This window comes from Dipodomys merriami, unplaced genomic scaffold, assembly GCF_024711535.1.
Source record: "Dipodomys merriami isolate MVZ:Mamm:240054 unplaced genomic scaffold, mDipMer1.0.p SCAF_48, whole genome shotgun sequence".
NCBI classification, from domain to species: Eukaryota; Metazoa; Chordata; class Mammalia; order Rodentia; family Heteromyidae; genus Dipodomys; species Dipodomys merriami.
In genome coordinates this window covers 12083647-12103890 of record NW_027206046.1, presented here as the reverse complement: position 1 = coordinate 12103890, position 20244 = coordinate 12083647, and the positions used below count along the sequence as shown (strand labels likewise).

At 47.5% G+C, this 20244-nt stretch overlaps 2 protein-coding genes across 6 annotated transcripts in view; one reads left to right on the top strand and one right to left on the bottom strand.

Annotated features, from left to right (window-relative positions):
• Usp8 (ubiquitin specific peptidase 8) overlaps positions 1–2963 on the top strand; it is a 49500-nt gene extending 46537 nt beyond the window's left edge. For both annotated transcript variants that reach the window (XM_069995425.1, XM_069995424.1), the window contains 2 exons: positions 1931–2063; positions 2166–2963. In XM_069995425.1, the coding sequence (XP_069851526.1) occupies positions 1931–2063; positions 2166–2351 (319 nt within the window). In that variant the 3' untranslated portion in view covers positions 2352–2963. The remainder of the gene's footprint in view (positions 1–1930; positions 2064–2165) is intronic.
• A 990-nt stretch (positions 2964–3953) lies between these two features.
• Positions 3954–19025, bottom strand: Usp50 (ubiquitin specific peptidase 50). Of its 4 annotated transcripts, none has more exons than XM_069995456.1 (7): positions 18819–19025; positions 16995–17180; positions 16233–16428; positions 14832–15038; positions 13573–13715; positions 10300–10432; positions 3954–4204 (listed from the first exon to the last, which is right to left on the bottom strand). In XM_069995456.1, exons 1-7 carry the CDS (start codon positions 18896–18898, stop codon positions 4013–4015), a joined length of 1137 nt encoding a protein of 378 aa, XP_069851557.1. In that variant the 5' UTR covers positions 18899–19025; the 3' UTR covers positions 3954–4012. The 4 variants fall into 4 exon arrangements, with proteins under 4 accessions (XP_069851557.1, XP_069851558.1, XP_069851559.1 ...); XM_069995457.1 differs by having other exon boundaries at positions 16995–17175; XM_069995458.1 differs by having other exon boundaries at positions 16995–17160.
• Positions 19026–20244: the final 1219 nt, after the last annotated feature.

The window sequence follows — 20244 nt, the reverse complement described above, 5'->3', positions numbered from 1 at the left end:
GCCTTGAGCTGAAGAGCACAGAGACAGCGCCCAGGCCCAGAGTTCAAGCCCCATGACCGACCAAAAAAAAAAAAAAAAAATTAGGGCTGGGAAAGTGGCTCAGTGGTAGAGCGTTTGCCTTGCATGCCTGAGGCCCTGGGTTCGATTCCTCAGCACCACATAAGCAAAAAGAAAAAAGCCGGAAGTGGTGCTGTGGCTGAAGTGGTAGAGCGCTCGCCTTGAGCTGAAGAGCTGAGGGACAGCGCCCAGGCCCAGAGTTCAGGCCCCACGACCGGACCCAAAAAAAAAAAAAAAAATTAACAATACTGGCTACTCAGGAATCTCAGATCTGTGGATCACGGTTCGAAGCCAGCTCAGGCAGGAAGGTCTGAGATCCATATCTCCAGTTAACCAGCAAGAACGTGGAAGTAGAGCTGTAGCTCAGGTAGTAGATTGCTAGCCTTGAACAAACATGCTAAGTGACAGCACCAAAGCCCTGAGTTCAATCCCCAGGACTGCCATGGAAAAAAAAAAGCAACACATGATTTTGAAATGTAATTTTTATTTTTTATTATTATTTAGGGGGGGGCTGGTCATGAGGCCTGAACTCTGGGCCTGGGCGCTATCCCTCAGCTCTTCAGCTCAAGGCTAGCGCTCTACCACTTGAGCCACAGCACCACTTCCGGCTTTTTTCTTTTTGCTTATGTGGTGCTTAGGAATCGAACCCAGGGCCTCATGCATGCAAGGCAAGCGCTCTACCACTGAGCCACCTTCCCAGCCCCAGGAGATTCTTATTGCTTGTATTAATTTCAGTATTGACAGTTAGTTCAATGTCTTTTGTGCATGTTTGGTAACAAAAGGTATAGCCATTCTATAGCTGAATACATATTAATTATTAAATATTGTCCTTGGCTATATCCAAAAATCCTATGTGGGCAGGAGCTGGGCGGAGCTCCATGGTGGAATGTGTGAAGGCCTCATGTGCGAAGGGTCGCAGAGCTGGAAGAAAAAAAATGTTGCTCATTTTGAAATAACCGTGCTCCATGACATTATTTGGTGTTTAAAGGATGCAAGGAGCCAGGCGCTCACGCCTGTCATCCTAGCTACTCAGGAAGCTGAGATCTGAGGATCATGGTTCAAAGCTAGCCTGCAGGAAAGTCCATGAGACTCATCTCCAATTAACCACCAGAAAACCGGAAGTGGCGCTGTGGCTCCTGTGGTAGAGTGCTCGCCTTGAGCTGAAGAGCTGAGGGTCAGCACCCAGGCCCAGAGTTCAAGCCCCACGACCGACCCGACAAAAACATTAAAAATTTAAAAAAAAAAAAGATGCAACAACAATGCGGCACCATTGTTGCCACACAAGACTTTGTCCAAGGAGCTTGGGGCTCCAGTCCCCCCAAGTCCAGCCTCCCAGGCCTTGTGCAGTCAGAGTGACGGGTACCGTCTCCCACTCGCCATTTGAACTCGGGCCTTTACCTTTGTTAGGCAAGCAGTCTACTCGCGCTGTTCCCCGGTTCTCTTTGCTTTAGTTTGGGATCTTGTACTTTTGCCCAGGCTGGCCTTGAACCTTGATCTCCCTACTACCAACCTCCACCTACCTTCTGAGTAACTGTGATTACAGAGAGACCATGTTTGCCCAGGGTCTGTTTTCCAGGGCTGATTTAATACAATCCTCTTGCCTCTCCCTACCCTGTGGTTGGGATTACACATACATGCCGCCATGCTGGACCACGTACTACTGTTAATGAGTTTTGCCTTTGTAGCATATGTATCCAACAGTCCTAGCTGACCCAGGGATCTGGGAGCAGGGTGTAGAGCTACTGTGCTGTTTGGTATGAGGTACATGGTTTGCTGCCTGTAGCCTTGGTCTCCTCTGTAAAACAGAAGCGGACCCTGTGTGTACGGGGTCCTTTCCAGCATTCTCACTGTGCCCGTGACGTTCGTTCCGCAGCTTCTCCTATGATGGTAGATGGAAGCAGAAACTGCAGACGTCCGTGGACTTCCCGTTGGAAAACCTGGACTTGTCACAGTACGTCATTGGTCCAAAGAACAGCTTAAAGAAGTACAACTTGTTTTCTGTCTCCGTAAGTATGTCCTGACTCGAGCCAGTGGCTCTTAGAGAAAGCATGCGTTTCACACGCTTGCTGGCCAGTGCGTGTTCACTGCTCTTGTGTCTTGCTGGGCAGAATCACTACGGCGGCCTGGACGGTGGCCATTACACAGCCTACTGCAAGAACGCGGCGCGGCAGCGGTGGTTCAAGTTTGATGACCACGAAGTTTCAGACATCTCCGTGGGCGCGGTGAGATCCTCAGCCGCCTACATCCTCTTCTACACTGCGCTGGGCCCGCGGGCCGCTGACATGGCCACATAGGAGGGAGAGCTTCGCGCTGATCGCGTGCCGGCCCTCGGCAGCCGCTGCTCACTCGCTCCCATGGCGGCGGTGGCGCGCAGCGGCTCCGGGCGCGAGTTCGAGAACAGTGGGCGCCATTACTTCAGGTCAGTGTAACGACGACACCAAGCAGGTGTCACAGCAACTTTTGTAGTCTGCTCCAAAGGTCAAATAACGAAGTAGCTACGTGTTACCCTTCCCCCGGCCTGAAACCATCGCCACCCTCACCCTCCTTTTCACTGATACGGCCTTCCCCTCCCCTGCCTGGTGTATGAATACTCTAGAAGATTAAAGCAGATAGGAATGTACGTGTACAGATTATTGCACACTTGCACAGCAATCCGATGTACATATTTAACGTGTCCTTTTGTGAAGCCTAGCACTCAGGACGCTTTTGTTTTCCTTCCAGCCCATGCTGAGTAACTGCAGCGCTTTCCTAGGGAAATGACAGGGCAGAGCTATTTTTCCGTTGGCTTTAGGCTGTATTTGTGCACTAAATCTTTATTCTACAAACATGGAAACTTTCTTTAATTTTTTAAAATGAGAATTTCATTTACATCTACATTAAAATCTTAATGAAAAATTAACTTAAAACTGTTTAAGTGTCCTGTCTTTAATGCTGCATCTTGACAGCCCTCTGTGGCTTTTCCACGCTGTGGCTCAAGTGGTAGAGCGCTAGCCTTGAGCTGAAGAGCTGAGGGACAGCGCCCAGGCCCAGAGTTCAAGCCCCACAACCCGGGGAGGGGGGATGGGGTGGAGGGGAGGTGCATTAGGCACTGCGCCAGAACAGTGTTCTATATTGAAGGAGGAAAAAGGTTAGCGCTTACCTCAGCAACTCAGTTGCTACACATGAAGTCAGCTTTGCAATTTCATACAAGAATGATGTGAACGTGCTGTGAGGCGTTACCTGTAAAATACTCAGGGCCAAGCAGCAAGCATGGCGCTTAGTGAATGCTCAGGGAGAAGATGGATGCACGGGTTTCAAAATGTAAAGTTGGAAACACTCCACATCCTTTAAGTAAGCAGAAGCCCTCAGGTACTCGGCCCAACACTGTCACAAACACTGGTTTGGGTCTACGCGAGCTTTCTTTTCCCTCTGTGAGGATTAAACTCTGAGCCGTAGAGCAGCCCTGCCCAGCCCTGGGCACAGCCTCCCAGCTGGGAACTAAATTACTGAGCCCCATGAAGAATCTTGGGAAAGTAATTCGTATTCTGACCATACGTAACTGAGATGTGTTATAATCGAAATCCGCCTTCAATTAAAAAACAACAACAGGAAGCCGGGCGCTGGTGGCTCACGCCTGTAATCCTAGCTACTCAGGTGGCTCAAGTGGTAGAGTGCTAGCTTTGAGCTGAAGAGCTGAGGGACAGCGCCCAGGCCCAGTGTTCAGGCCCCATGACCGGACCCAAAAAAAAAAAAAAAACAATGCTGGAATGCAGGCAGTGGACCTCCATAGGCAACCTGCAGGCCGCCGTGTGCAAAACAGCAGCGCCTCGCCCCGCAGCGGGCCCACCGAGGGAGGCCCACCGAGGGAGGCTCACAGAAGACTCGGGAAGACAGGCCGGGCTCAGAAGTTGTGAAGAGTTTAATGAGGGAGCAGAGCTTCCTGATTGCACGTTGTGCAGTTTTCAAGACACTTTTCCTAGCACTTACACTTCTGTATGGGGATAGAAAAGGGCTGGCAGCTGTAGAACAGGAGGTAGGCGGTGGCGGTTTGCACAGAAGTATCTGGAATCTCACTGACTCGCGTGTCATCAAAGCTATACCAGGCTTGGGTTACTGAGTTCTTGCAGAAAGCCGTGTAGTGGCCGCCATCCAGATCGCCAAAGTGGTTCTAGGGAGGAAGGGGGCCCCTTAGTGCTCACATGCCAACGCTGGAGGAGCTGCTTCGTTGGCCCCTCGCCTAAACCGAAGCCGCTCGTGCCACCTGCCTGCTCCGCCAGCTACTGACACGCTAGAGGAAACTCGGGGTAAGATAACTTCGTTTTCCCAAATGAACGCAAGAGCTGAGTTCACAGGATAGGATAAGAAACAGAAAAGACGTGCGTGCATATGGCCGCCGCAGTTAGAGGAAAACGTGCATGGGCTGCTGCCTCGTGACCTGCATGGTGAAGAAGATGGGGACAGAGGAGACTGGCACTCCTGCGAGACAGTGGCTGTATTCTACAGACTTCTGGGCAATAAGGATCAGTTTTGTTTTAAACTCAGGAGCGGGGGGAATGCTGGAACGTGGCTTGTTCAGTGATCAGAGTTGACATGCTCTTAAATTTCTCCCAATTGAAAAGGTCTTAGAAATCAAAAGTCTAAGAAACGCCATCTTGGCCTCTTGTTAGAAGCTCACAGAAGATGAGGACTTTGAGAACCCTCGAGGCTACAGAGGACAGTGTTTGGATTGCAAATACACCGTGAGTTGTTGGGCTCCAGGAAGCTCATGTTTCCCCTAGATAACTGGGGTCCTGCTTGCTCCTTACTGTTCCCCAGTCAAACTCAGGGCCTGGGCACTGTTCCTGAGCTTCTTTTGCTCAAGGCTAGCACTCTACCCCTTGAGCCACAGCACCACTTCTGGCATTTTCTGTTCATATGGTACTGAGGAATTGAACCCAGGGCTTCATGCATGCTAGAGAAGCACTCTACCACTGAACCACATTTGCAGCCCTCTCCTTTGTTTTATGTGTAACACTTTAGTTAGATGTAAGTATCCGCATGCAGTTTGCTCTGCCCGTGTAGACACTTTTGTTAAGGCTTGGTCTTCACTCCAACATGGTGGTTTTTGTCTTTAAAAGCTGTGTGCTAGCTCTGTGCTGGGCTGTAGGTCTTTGAGACAGGAATCCGCCTGCAGCTACCAGCCTCCTAATAAAGACTCCTGATTCGGCTTCTCAACATGTGACTTCTCTGTTTTCTTGAAACTGAAGTCCCGGAATTGCCATACAACAGCAGTAGTTTTTAGTTTTTAGGAAAATTACTAAAGAACTAAAAATGTTTAACTTTCATAAATACTGAATAAAAATTAAATTTGTTAATAAAGCTAAAACAAAGGGAAATGACTAGAGAAATTAGGTTAACATAAGTACAAAATACAAAAACCAATCTAACTTTATTACTAGTTGGAATTTGGGGAAGTTATAGAAATACATGTAGGTTCTAAAAACTCACATAACAAAACAGCCTGCTCAACACTTGACAGTGTAGCAGAATACAAAATCAGCCGTTTCTGTATATAAAAGATGAACAGGCTGAGAAAGAAATCAGAAAACCGGCACTGGTTGCACACACCTGTAATCCTAGCTACTTAGGAGCCTGAGAGCGGAGGATCGAGGTTCAAGGCCAATCCAGGCAGGAAACTCCGTGAGACTCATCTTCATCTCCAATAAACCACCAGAAAACTGGAAGTGGTGCTGTGGCTTTGAGCTGAAGAGCTTAAGGACAGCGCCCAGGCCCAGAGTGCAAGCCCCACAACCCACCCCCCCCCCCCCAAAAAAAAAAGAATCCGAATGTCAGCACAGGCAGAAACAGAAAAACCAATCCTGAAATTTATACAGAAGCATAAAAGATTCCTTAGAGCGGGCTGGGAAGGTGGCTCAGTGGTAGAGCGCTTGCCTTGCATGCATGAGGCCCTGGGTTCAATTCCTCAGCACCACATAAGCAGAAAAAGCCAGAAGTGGCACTGTGGCTCAAGTGGTAGAGCGCTAGCCTTGAGCTGAAGAGCTGAGGGACAGCGCCCAGGCCCAGAGTTCAGGCCCCACAACCGGCAAAAAAAAAAAAAAAAAAAAAAAGATTCCTTAGAGCAACAACAACAATTCTCAACAGAAAGCAATGCTAGCCCGGCGGCACCGGTGGCTCACACCTGTAATCCTAGCTACTCAGGAGGCTGAGATCTAAGGATCAAGGTTCAAAGTCAGCCTGGGTGGGAAAGTCCGTGAGACTCTTATCTCCAATAAACCATTAGAAAACTGTAAGTGGCGCTGTGGCTCAAGCTGTAGAGCCCTTGCCTTGGGCTGAAGAGCTGAGGGACAGCGCCCAAGCCCAGAGTTCAAGCCCCACGACCAACAACAACAACAACAAAAGCAATACTAGCAGTGTAACAATACTGGATTCCAACTTATACCATGGGGCCATAATACAAGATACGAGGGGCTCAGTGGTAGAGTGCTTGCCTAGCATGCATGAGGCCCTAGATTTGATTCCTCAGCACCACATAAACAGAAAGAGCCGGAAATGACCCTGAGTGCTAGCCTTGAGCTGAAGAGCAGAGGGACAGTGCCCAGACCCAGAGTTCAGGCCCCACAATCAAAAATAAAAGCAGATACGAAGTCCAGTAGAAAGCAATGAAAGATCCAGAAATAACACAACTACAGCAAACTGGTTTTGGACAAAAAGGAGCCAAAAGCATATGTCAGATAAGACGACCTCTATAATAAATGGTGCTGGGAAATGGGATATGCCCATGTAGAAGATGGAAATTAGATCCTTATCTGTCACTGTACAGAAACCAAATGGATCCAAGACTTCAAAGGGAAGACACGGAAATATGACACTACTATAGGAAAGTAAAGATAAAGGCGCAAGGAATTATTTTCTAAATAGGAGTCCAATTGCCCAGGAAATAAGAGCAAGAAATGATAAAAGGCCACGCATTGGTGGCTCACACCTACAGTTCTAGCTACTCAGATCTGAGGAATCACTGTTCAGAACAACCCCAGGCAGACAAATGCAGTTTGAGACTCTTCTGTCCAATTAAACAGCAAAAAGTCAGGAGTGGAGATGTGGCTCAAGTGGTAGAGCACCAGCCCTGAGTAGAAAAAGCAAAGCATGAAGGTCAGGCCCTGAGTTGCTTAGTGGTAGAGTGCCTGCCTAGCACGCATGAAGCCTTGAGTTCAATTCCTCAGTACCACATATACAGAAGTAGCGCTGGGGCTCAAGTGGTAGAGCGCTAAAAAGAAGCTTAACAGTGCCGAAGCACTGAGTTCAGTCCCCAGGACCAGGGAGGGAGGAAGGGAAGGGAGGGGGGGAAAGGAAGGGAGAAAGGGAGGGTAAGTCATTCACTGTACCGTGACCTTTTTATACCTTAAATCATTATACCTTGATCATTACAGTTAGTTTACATTCTCTTTAGATTATTCTGACCAAACAAAAACAACCATCAGAACTTATTCATGCAATAGATCAAATGGACTCTAAATATTTATAAAATATTTACAGGGAATATATTCTTTTTATCAGCACAGGCGGAAACAGTCTAGGGCAGAGGACATGTTAGAACTCAATGCATCCTTAATAAATCCAAAAACAAATTATATCCTGGGGCCAGTTGCTCACATCTATAATCCTAGCTACTCAGGAGGCTAAGATCTGAGGATTGAGGTTTGAAGCCAGCCTAGGCAGTCTATGAGATTATTTCCAATTAACCACCAAAAAAGGCTCATGTGCTAACCTAGAGGGAAAAAGCTCAGGAACAATACCCAGTCCCTGAGTTCAAATCCTAGGTCTGGGTTGGGAAGATGGCTCAGTGGTAGAGTGCTTGCCTCGTATACATGAAACCCTGGGTTCGATGCCTTAGCACCACATAAACAGAAAAAGTTGGAAGTGGCGCTGTAGCTCAAGTGGTAGAGCAACTCGCCTTGAGCTGAAGAGCTGAAGAGCTGAGGGACAGCGCCCAGGTTCAAGCCCATGACCAAAAAAAAAAAAAAAAAAATCCTAGGCCTGACATAACACAAAAAAATACGTGTGTGTGTGTGTGTGTGTGTGTGTGTGTGTGTGTGTGTGTGTAAAACATCCAACAAGATTAAGTTGATTTTTTTTTTTTTGGTTGGTCATGGGGCTTGAACTCTGGGCCTGTCCCTCAGCTCTTCAGCTCAAGGCGAGTGCTCTACCTCTTGAGCCACAGCACCACTTGCAGTTGTCTAGTGGTTTATTGGAGATCAGAGTCTCATGGACTTTGCTGCCTGAGCTGGCTTTGACCATGATCCTCAGATCTCAGCCTCCTGAGTAACTAGAATTACAGGTGTGAGCCACCAGCACCCAGCAGTTAAGTTGATTTTTATCCCAGGATGGCTCAGCCTATGCAAATCAGTCAATGTAAGAGAGCAACAAATATAATCAAGGATAAAATTCATAGGCATCTCAATAGATGTAAAAAAAAAATCTATCCTTAAGTAGTTGCACAAAGGGATTTCAAGTCAACTAATCCTCAAATCTCAGCCTCCTGAGTAGCTAGGATTACAGGCACAGCCATTGGCAGAAAAAGCCTTTTAGCTAATAAACCCAAAATTCAAAGGACTTTTACCACCAAAACTACCGTCAGCAAGAAGGAAGGCATCAGAATACCAACCTTATGCTATACAACAGAGCCACAGTAAGCAAAATGGCATGGGAACAGCAGAGCAGAGAACCAGACACATAGACCAGTGGACCCGATTCCTGACAAAGATTCCAAAACATGCACTGAGGGAAAAGCCAGTCTCATCCTCAAATGGTGCTGAGAAAAACTGGCTATCCATCCATTCACACTGGATCCTACCTCTCACCCTGCACGTAAATCAACTGAAAACAGACCAAAGACCTTAGTGTGACACATCAAACTCTGAAACTAGAAGAAAAAGCAGAGCGAACATTTAAAGATGCTGGTCCAGGCAGTGATTTCCTGGATAGGGCTCCAAAAACCATAGGACAAAATGGACAAACAGGATTACGTCAAAAAACTTCTGCATAGCAAAGGAAGCCATCTATCACACTGAAGAATGGAAGACAGGCCCCACAGTGTTCATCCAACAGGGAGCTAATGTCCAGAATATGTAAAGAACTATTTTTTTTTTTTGGTCAGTTGTGGGACTTGAACTCTGGGCCTGGGCACTGTCCCTCAGCTCTTCAGCTCAAGACTAGTGCTCTACCACTTGAGCCACTTCCATTTTTCTGGTGACTTATTGGAGGTAAAACTCTCACAGACTTTCCTGCCCGGGCTGGCTTTGAACCCCAATCCTCAGATCTCAGCCTCCTGAGTAGCTAGGATGACAGGCGTGAGCCACCAGCACCTGGCTAAAGAACTATTTGTTAAAAAATAAAAATAAAAAATATAATGCCAGGCACCAGTGGCTCACGCCTGTCATCTTAGCTGCTCAGAGGGTGGGTGCAGGAGGTTTGATGCCAGCCTCAATTCTGCTCCATGCTTGCTGTCACGTGGGGCTCCTGGCTGAGCCCAGGTGACTATGGAGCAAAAAGGGGACCCCTGGAGTTGTACTAGGCCTGGCCCCACACAGCCTCTGGGCCTTGATGCTGTTAGGTACTGAGTACTTCTGGGTCTGGACTATGGCATGGTAGGTTTTTTTGGGGTGCCAGTATTAGGACTTGAACTCAGGGCCTGGGTTCTATCCCTGAGCCTTTTTTTTTTTTTTCTCAAGGCTAGCACTCTACCACTTGAGCCATTAGCTCCACCTCTGGCTTTTGAGTAGTTAATTGGAGATAAGAATCTCGTGGTCAGCTGGGCACCAGTGGCTCACACCTGTACTCCCAGCTACGCAGGAGGCTGAGATCTGAGGATCTCAATTCAAAGCCAGCCAGGAAAGGAAAATTGTGAGACTCTTACCTCCAATTAACCTCCAGAAAACCAGAAGTGGCACTGTGGCTCAAGTGGTAGAGCGCTCACCTTGAGCTGAAGAGCTCAGGGACAGTGCCCAGGCCCAGAGTTCAAGCCCCAGGATTGACAAAAATAATAATTATTATAATCTCATGGTCTTTTCTGCCTCACACCTCAACCTTCAGATCTCAGCTTCCTGAGTAGCTAGGATTACAGGCGTGAGTCACTGGCACCTGCCTATCCATTTGGGTTTTAAAAAGGGAAGCCAGGGAAAGCATGAATGAGCCGAGGATTCGGGAGACGATTCCAGGGTTTTCTTTAAAAATGCATACATTTTGCTATTTTGGGAGCTCACTCACCACCACAGCACAGAGGTTGTATTTGGGATGTTTCCGGAAAATTGGACAAATGTAAGGAGTGAGGTCCAGGTTAGTGAGCGGGTAATGGATGTCTGTCCTCAGTTTTCTTTTTGTTGTACCTTGGATGTCAAACCTGCAGGAATAACAAATGCATGATATCTGACGTGAGCGTCACATGAATGAAATGTACATACATTGCAAAGCCTGAGCATAGTTAGAAACACTTTTTTTCTTTTTCTAGGTTGATCACAGGGCTTGAAATCCAGGCCTGGGACTTAGTGCTCTATCACTTTGAGCTCCACTTCCAGTTTTCTGGTGAGTAATTAGAGATCAGAGTCTCAAGAACTTTTCTGCCTGGGTTGGCTTTGAACTGTGATCCTCAGATCTCAGCCTCCTGAGTAGCTAGGATTAAAAGTGTGAGCCACCAGCACTGGGCTAGAAACAATTTCTTGGGAGATTATCTGGAACAGGCCTGCCGTAAACTACTTCTTGGCGGGTACCATTGGCTCATGCCTGTAATCCAAGCTACAGGGGATGGCTGAGATCTGAGGATCAAAGTTCAGAGCTATCTCACACACAAAAGTCTGTTTTGTTGGTTATCCAACAAAAATCTGAAAGTGGCTCAAGTGGTAGAGCACCAACCTTGAGCAAAAAAGCCAAGAGTATGAAGCTCTGAGTTCAATCCCCAGTACTGGCACAAAATCAATTACTCCTTTCATATCAAAATCCACAGGCCTCACTGAAGCTAGGCCTGGAATGGGAGTCACGGGAGGCCAGGTAACTTCAACGAGACTGAATAAGGAAAACATGGAGGACATAGAGCAACAAATCCCATCATCTGATGGCCGCAGTGGAGGCTGGGCAGCACTGGCCAGATGGCTCGCCTGTCTCTCATCTTCTAACACACAGGCTGCTGGCGTTCACACAATTATTAAGTAAGTTTTGTTAAAAACCTTTCACATTTTCCACTGTTAGTACATCAGAAGACCTCACATCTCGGCTATAATCAGAATTACTTTTTTAAAAAAATTGTGTCCATTTTGGAAAAAAAACAAAAATGGGTTCGGGTCTCAGGCAGGAAAGTTAGGTAAATGAATCCAGTCTTGTGCCCAAAAGCAAAAAACTGTTTGACCAAAAAAAAAAAAAAAGAGAGAAACCAAAGACAATTTATATCCAAACTATTTGTTTTCAAAGCTAGAAATTAATGCCTACCAACTGTTTACCAGAAAACTTTACACCCATAAAAAGAAATACCCAATAATCAAAAGGAAGGATTTTCTAATGCATTTACATACACAGCTAATCTCAAAAAAAAAAAAAAAAATCTGCTAGCCAGGCGCTGGTGGCTCACGCCTGTAATCCTAGCTACTCAGGAGGCTGAGATCTTAGGACCTCAGTTCAAAGCCAGCCCGGGCAGGAGAGACCATGAGACTCTTATCTCCAATAAACCACCAGAAAACCAGAAGTGGCGCTGTAGCTCAAGTGGTAGAGTGCTCGCCTTGAGCTGAAGAGCTGCCCAGAGTTCAAGCCCCATGAATGACAAAAAAAAAAAAAAAAAAAAAAAAAAAAAAAATCTGCTTAAGCAAAGGAAGCTGAACTCAAAAGGCTATGCCTGGTATGGCATGGAACATTCTAGAAAAGGAAAAACCAGCACGATAGAAATCAGGTGAACCATTTCCAGGGTTTTAGGATGGGCAGGTGATGGTAAAGAATCACAAGAGAACTTTGTTGGCGATGCTAGCAATGCTGTTTGCTGTAATGGTTCCAGGACAGACTAAAACAACAGCAACAAAGCCAGGCGCCAGTGGCTCTCGCCTGTAATCCTAGCTACTCAGGAGGCTGAGATCTGAGGGTCACAGTTCAAAGCCAGCCCAGGCAGGAAACTCCATGAGACTCTTATCTCCAATTAGCCACCAGAAAACCAAAAGTGGCACTGTGGCTCAAGTGGTAGAGCGCTAGCTTTGAGCTGAGGGACAGCGCCCAGGCCCAGAGTGCAAGCCCCATGACCGACAAAACAGCAAAAAGAACGGGGTCTCCCTAAAGGGTCTCCCATTGGCCTATCGGAATGCCAAAAGCAACCTAGGGAAGCTTGTCTTTCTGTAATCCCACAGACCAACTGAAAAACCAACTCTTCTAAAATCCGTACCAGTCAGTACTCGTCAGTACTCAGGTCAAGCTGTTTTTCCCAACACACACACACACACACACACACACACACACACTTTCCCAACACACACACACTTACCAGGCTGTTTTCCCAACACACACACACACACACACACACACACACACACACTTTCCCAACACACACACACTTACCAGGCCAGGACGGGAGACCCTCAACCTGACCAGAGGCCACAGTGTGGACAAGTCTTTGAGTTAAAAAAAAAAATCTCAGGGAAACCCAGTTCCAGGGCCCCTCTCTCTGGAGCTCTCCCCCTGATCTTAATGAAGTCAGCTTCTTCAGGAAGAACCAATTAAGCAGACCCTGCCTGCCCAGGGACTGAGGGCGGGGGGAGGGGGGGGGGAAATACCTGCCATACTGCCCCCTGCCGGTGAGCAAAAGCTGACATGGCTCACGCCTGTAATCTACTCAGGAGGCTGAGATCTGGGGATCAAGGTTCAAAGCCAGCCTGGGCAAGAAAGTCCACCAGACTCATCTCCAATTAACCACTCAAAACCCCAAAAGTGGAGCTGTGGCTCAAGAGGTAGAGTGCTAGTCATGAGTGGAAAAGGCTCGGGAGAGCGCCCAGGCCCTGAGTTCAAGTCCTATGACGAAAAAAAGCCCCCAAACCAAAATCCAGTACTAGCCAGTAGCTGGTGACTCACATCTATAATCCTAGCTACTCAGGAGGCTGAGATCTGAGGATCATGGTTCAAAGCCAGCCCCGCTGCAAAGTGCCCAAGAGTCTCATTTCCAATTAATCACTCAAAAACTACAAGTGAAGGTATGGTTCAAAGCAAAAAAGCTCAAGAATTGTGCCCAGGCCCTGAGTTCAAGGCCCACAACTGACAAATACCCCAGTACTGCTAAAAAGAATAATAAATTCATAATACAATGTACCCAATCACAATAGGTGGTAGGATTTGTTTGTTTATATTTAGTTAGTGTGGGGGACGCAGCCAGGGCTCCTGGCATGCGCCACGTGTGTTGTACCACGGAGTTCCACTCACAGGCGCAGAAGTTTAAACAGGTGAACTGTTGACATGCAAACTGCATCTCAGTCAAACTGTTCCCAAAATATTTATCCAGCAGATGGCAAAGTCCCTTACCTTTTTAGATGAAAAATAATTATTTTGGGTGCTTTGGAAATACTGGCCCTCACTGCTGTTTCTTGCTTGGTTTCACAAAAAGAGCAATGAATTTGGTTGTTCCAGGTCAGTGTGTCTTGCTGGAAGAAACACTGGAGACAGTCCTGGGGGGGAGGGGGAGCATTTGATGACCAAACTGGACCAACTACCAACTGGGCTGCTTATTATAGTAGAACTTCAGGAGGAAAAAGTCCTGGGCACCACCCCGGGGCTCTTTTGCTCGAGGCTGCCGCTCTACCACTGTGAGCCGCAGCACTACCTCCTGTTTTCTGGTGGTTAATTGGAGATAAGAGCTCACAGATTTTCCTGCCTGGGCTGGTTTCAAACCTCAATCCTCAGATCTCAGCCTCCTGAGTAGCTAGGATTACAGGCTTGAGCCACCGGTACCTGGCTTCATAGTAATTTTTTTTTTTTTTTTGGTAGGTCCTGAGGCTTGAACTCTGGGCCTGGGCGCTGTCCCTCAGCTCTTCAGCTCAAGGTGAGCGCTCTACCACTTGAGCCACAGCGCCACTTCTGGTTTTCTAGTGGGTTTTTGTTGTTGTTGTTTTTGAAATAAGAGTCTCATAGACTTTCTTGCCCTGACCGGCTTTTAACTGTGATCCTCAGATCCTGAGCAGCTAGAATTACAGGCATGAGCCAGCAGCACCCAGCTTTCACTGTAACTTTTAACCAATGTGTTTCTTTTCAAAACAATGTTGGTATCATGGGTTTCCTTCACTTATTTACTTTTAAATAACAAAAGACTTCTCTCTGGGCACAGGTGGCTCAGGCTTGTTCCTCACGAGGCTGAGATCTGAGGATCACGCTTCAAAGCCAGTCAGGGCAGGAAAGTCTGTTGAGATGCTTATGTCCAAGGATCCCCAAAAAGTCCAGGAGTCAAGCTATGGCTCAAAGTGGCAGAGCACCAGCCTTGAACCAAAAAAGTTCAGGGACAGAACCCAGACCCCAAGACTGTCATAAAACAAAACAAAACGAAAACAAAAACAAAACTCCTCCTATATAGGAATCAGGCCTGAAAGAATTTAGGTCTGAGGGGAGATCAAGACAAAAGTATCCCAAAATAGGATGAGTGCAGTGAGACATGCCTGTAGTTCCAGCTTGTTGGGAGGCTGAGGTAGGAAGATCCATTGATTCTGGTCCTAGGCTGGCCTGGACCACATAACAAGACTGCATCTTGAAAAAGCCAAAGGGGCATCCAGTAGTGGTAAGGGCGTCCTCACCTGAAGAGAGCACTGGTACTGGGATGGGATGGACAGGGAGAGGACGGTGAAGACTTCGTTCTTGTACGTGCAGTTCTCACACTTCAAACAGGTGATGCCGTAATTGAGCTGCCCTTCAAACAGCCGGGTGATGATGGACGTCTCGTTGGCGATCGCCTTCCTGCAGCATCTTTGCGTGTTTTTCTTGTCACCCGATCTTCGATGGTACTGAGTCAAAGAAGAAATCCCCACTGAGGAACAATCGGTGCTTATTCCGTCAACCCTCTTACATTCCTACCAGAAACCTCTCCGCTGGGGATTTAGACAAGGGGCCCAGATCTTCTCCAGGGTATACCTCATGCGTCATTTCATGTTTCATCAAATGCTTAATCAAAATTTTTTTTTATGTCGGTCGTGGGGCTTGAACTCTGGGCCTGGGGGTTGTCCCTCAGCTCTTCAGCTCCAGGTGCTTGAGCCACAGCGCCACTTCCAGTTTTCTAGTGGTTTATTGGAGATAAGAGTCTCACGGACGTTCCTGCTTGGGCTGGCTTTGAACCTCAATCCTCAGATCTCAGCCTCTTGACTAGCTAGGATTACAGGTGTGAGCCACCATCTGGCTTAATCAAAATTTTAATCCAATAAAGAACTCCAGGTAGCTGGTGGCTCACGCCTGTAATCCTAGCTACTCGGGAGACTGAGATCTGAGGATCGCAGTTTGAAGCCAACCTGGGCAGCAAAGTCTATGAAACTCATCTCCAATTTAATATCAGAAAACTGGAAGTGGTTCTCCTGGGGCTCGAACTCAGCCTGGCCGCTGTCGCTGAGCCTCTTGGTGTTCAACACTAACGCTCTACCACTTGGGCCACAGCGCCACTGCTCACCTTTTCTGGAGTAGTTTATTGGAGATGAGTGTCACAGGGACTTTTCTGTTCTTTTCTGCTGGGGCTGGCTTCAAACTGCAGTCCTCAGATACCAATCTCGCGAGTAGCCAGGATTACAGGTGTGAGCCACCAGGGTCTGCTGAAGAATCCATTTTTGATTTATTTTTTTTTAAAGGAGGATTCTAGGTTGGGCACTAATGGTTCACACCTGTAATCCTAACTACTCAGGAGACTGAGATCTGAGGATCGCAGTTCAAAGCCAGCCAAAACAGGAAAGTCCGTGAGACTCTTATCTCCAATAAACTACTAAAAAGCCAGAAATGGAGCCATGGCTCAAGTGAAAAAGTTAAGGGATAAGTGCTCAGGGTCCTGAGTTCAAGGCTCCAAGTACACACACACACACACACACACACACACACACACACACACACACACACACGAGTTCAAGGCTCCAAGTACACACACACACACACACACACACACATGAAAAGATAATGATCGATCTCAGCATGAAGAGCTGAAGGCAACGAATTCTCTTTACCTTCTTCAGAGCCTCGTGAAGTTCATTGAGCACATAGATCAAGAATTCCTGGGCATCTTGTTGTGTCTTCTTCATAAATGTGGGGTAGAGGTTGCCAAGAGCGGACCGGAATATCTCTGGGGAGACACAATCTGAGTCTCCGAGCCACATGTCTGTCATCAGGTAGGCGAAAGCTGTGGCCACCTCGCTGCAGTCCCTTGGGAGAGACAGTGCGCCGGTGTCCCACCTCCGCTTCTCCCCAGGGTGGGCCCGGACGCCCGGCCTCCTTGTTTAGCACCCTTCCCATGCGTGATCTGGAGTAGCCAGCAGCAGCCTCTGTGGGTTCAGTGTGTGTGTGTGTGTGTGTGTGTGTGTGTGTGTGTGTGTGTGTGTGTGTGTGTGTGTGTGTGTGTGTGTGTGTGTGTGTGTGTGTGTGTGTGTGTGTGTGTGTGTGTGTGTGTGTGTGTGTGTGTGTGCATCTGTCCTTTCCCTTCCCTCTCACTGGGGGGCCCTGGGGCTGAGACTACAAGGAGGTGCCTGCCTGTCTTCTTCATTTTTTAGTTTTTGGCGGTCATGGGATTTGAACTCTGGGCCTGGGCACTGTCCTTGCGCTCTTCAGCTCAAGGCTAGTGGTCTACCACTTGAGCCACAGCACCACTTCGGCTTTCTAGTGGCTTATTGGAGATAAGAGTCTCACGGACTTTTCCTTGCCCAGGCTGGCTTTGAACCGTGATCCTCAGATCTCAGCGGCCTGAGTAGCTAGGATGACGGGCCCCTTCTTACTTTTGAAGGGCGGTGATGTACTTTCCTGAAAGGAAGTATTCCACCAGCGGGGAGATGCTGCAGAGACATTGCAGGATGGCGTTCATGTAGCACGTGTTGCCCAGGTTCCGCAGGCCCGTCACCCCCTGCAGGTGGATGGGGGTCTCCTTCGCTTCAGTCACCGCTACTGGGTCCAAGTGGTCTGTGCTGGTACCAGAGACCGAGAGAGAAAGCACAATACACACACACACACACACACACACACACACACACACACAAATGACAACAACCCTCCCTCAAGCTCCTGAAATAGAGATCTTGTTTGCTTTTTTTTTTTGGGGGGGGGAGGGAAATCCTGGGGCTTGAACTCAGGGCCTGTGCACACTGTTCCCTGAGCTGCTTTTGCTCTAGGCTAGTACTCTCCCACTTTCTGAACCACAGCGCCACTTCCAGCTTTTTTCTGCTTATGTGGTGCTGAGGAATCGAACCCAGGGCCTCATGCATGCAAGGCAAGCGCTCTACCACGGAGCCACCTTCCCAGCCCACTCTGATCTATAAAGTCTCTAAAACAAGGAGCTGGGGTTGTACCTCATTGGTCTAGAGCACACGCTTAGCACGTGTGAGGTCCTGGGTTCTTCGCAGGGTCCCCCTGAGAAGGAAGAGGCTACACGTAGCCTCAGGAGATTATTGCAGGGGTTACCCGGGTTTCAACAAGGTACTTGCCACAGATTATGTAGCCAGTCAATGGTAGACTTCATCTTTTGGTGGAACTGAGATTTGAACTCAGGGCTCTGCCACTGATCCATGCTTCCAGTCCTCCTGGACTTCCTATTTGGGGTTTCCTATGATAGCTGAGATGACAGCAGGCGTGTGCCACCACATGGGCTGCTTCCCTTCAGATGCGGTCTCACTGACTTGTCTGCCTGGGCTGGCCTCAAACTGCAATCCTTCTAGTCAGCCTCCCAAGGATTTAAAATGATGGGCACCAGCCACCAGCACCCGGCTAAACACTTGTTTCTGTAATGACGTGTCTAGGATATTGTTCCCCCACTTCCCCCCCATCTAGGATCTTCTTAGCAGGTAGCAACACAGTAAGGACCTGGGGGGGGGTGAAGGAAGGGTCAGACCTGCACAGGGGAGAGAGGACCCGGGCGGGGTACTCCACGGGTCACCTTCCCCACAGAGCATGCTCGCTCTCATCTGCCCAGTCGCACCAGGCAGCCCAGCGTATTTGTCCTTGGAGCTGCCTTTCCATGGAGTACTTTGAAAACGGAGTCAGCTTCCTCGGCTCAGTCCCAGTACTCAGCCACACCCACCGGGAAAGTGCTCCCATTCCCAAGCCTGGCTCCTGGCATTTTTACCTCTCTATGTCTCTGAGGCCCTGGGATGTTTTCGGAAGTACCTTGAGGATCTATTGCCTGGATAGTCATCATCTTCCATTTCTCTCTCTTTTTTAATTTCTGGGTGTGTGGAGGGTATCCCCTGATTTTTTGGAATCTGTCTTTTCCTCCCTCTGAGCTTTATCTAGAAAGTTGTCCTCACCAGTTGTTATGAGCCCGTGGCTCAGGCCTGTAATCCTAGCTACTGAGTAGCCTGCCATCTAGCGGATCAAGGTTCAAGGACAGCCCAAGGGGAAAGTCCAGGAGACTGCCTTCACTTAAGCAGCAAAAAAAAATGTCTAGCTAGAGGCGTGGCTCAAGTGGTAGAGGGCCAGCGGGGAGCTGGAAAGCTGAGAGTAAAAGGCCTTGAGTTCAAGCCCTGGTACAAGCATGTAAAAATAGATAGGTAGGTAGATTGAGAGGTAGATAGATAGAAAATAAAAGTTATGATAAGACATTGGCTCACAGGACATAATAAATTCCGAAGTCATCTGCTGGGAAAATCTGGTTAGAAGTCATGTTAGTGGAACAGACTTTCACTTCCATTCAGGAGGTACATTGATGCCTTTTAACTTCATTTCTTCAAGGCTGTTATGCTGGCTCTTTGTTTTTAAAACAATATATATGCTCTTCCCCTTGTTCTCTAACGGCAGCCTAATTTTCAGATGGCTCCTACACCATTCTAACTTGGAGTTTTTCATGCATCATAGTCTTTCCCAAGATTCCAGCGTGTTGCCAGGAGATAGGGATGCTTGTTTGAATTTTCTTGCTTGGCCTGAGGCTCCCACTTCTGGCTTTTCGGTGGTTAATTGGAAATAAGAGTCTGTTACAGACTCTCCTGGCCTGTATGACTTTGAACCACCATCCTCAGATCTCAGCCTCCTGAGTAGCTACAATTACAGGCATGAGCCACTGGCGCCTGGCTTCGTATCAGGAAGGACTAAGGCTGGAAACATTCCAGATTAGAAAACGAATTCAATGACCAATCCTGGATTGAATCCAGAGGGGAAAAAAGTTGTAAAAGGTTGTTACAGCTGGGAGAAAAGTCATTTTTTCTATCAAAATTTCTTAAAAGTTCCTCTTTTGCCTGGGTGGCTGGTCTCTTGTTGATTGTTCTGCTAAGACAATGTCCACACGTAAATAGGAAAAGAGAAACTGCTTTGGGATAAGGATTTTTGAAATGTAAGGTTTTTGTCTTTATTCTTCTAACACGGAATTAAGACATATGCAGATGGCTCCAAATATAGGGGAGACATGGTGTGGGTATGTTTTGAGTTCTTGAGTCCAGTTACTCTTATTTTTAAAGTCTTTTAATGATCACCTTATGTAAATACATCTTACCCTCTTCAAACTAGCCAATTATGATCAGACTATGAACCTGAGCTCAACCAATTGAGCAGAGGGGCGGAGCCTGTTGCTTTAGGGATAAACAGGATGCAGCCCACCTGCTCTGCGTGCTTGTCTGCTGTTTGCACCATTCGCCTTGCTGAGACAATTCTTTTCTTGTTTATCACTCTAGTGGAGAGCATATTTATAACATTGGAGAGCATATTTATAACATTGGGATGACTAATGGAATTTAACTCTATTAATACAGATTATGAGTTTTACATCAGATTTGAATTTGATCTTATGAATCGGATGACTCTACTAGCTTTCTCAGGAAATGGGTTTTTTTTAGGTGCATGCACGTTAGTTTTAAGAATATATGCTATAAACAGCCTCTTTTGGTGATATTTGAGTTTGAACTCAGGGCCTTGAGCTTGGTGGCTGCTTTACCACTTAAGCAGCCTCCCAGCCCTTTTCGGATTTTAGTTATTTTTTTTTTTTTTTTTTTTTTTTTGTCGGTCGTGGGGCTTGAACTCTGGGCCTGAGCGCTGTCCCTCAGCTCT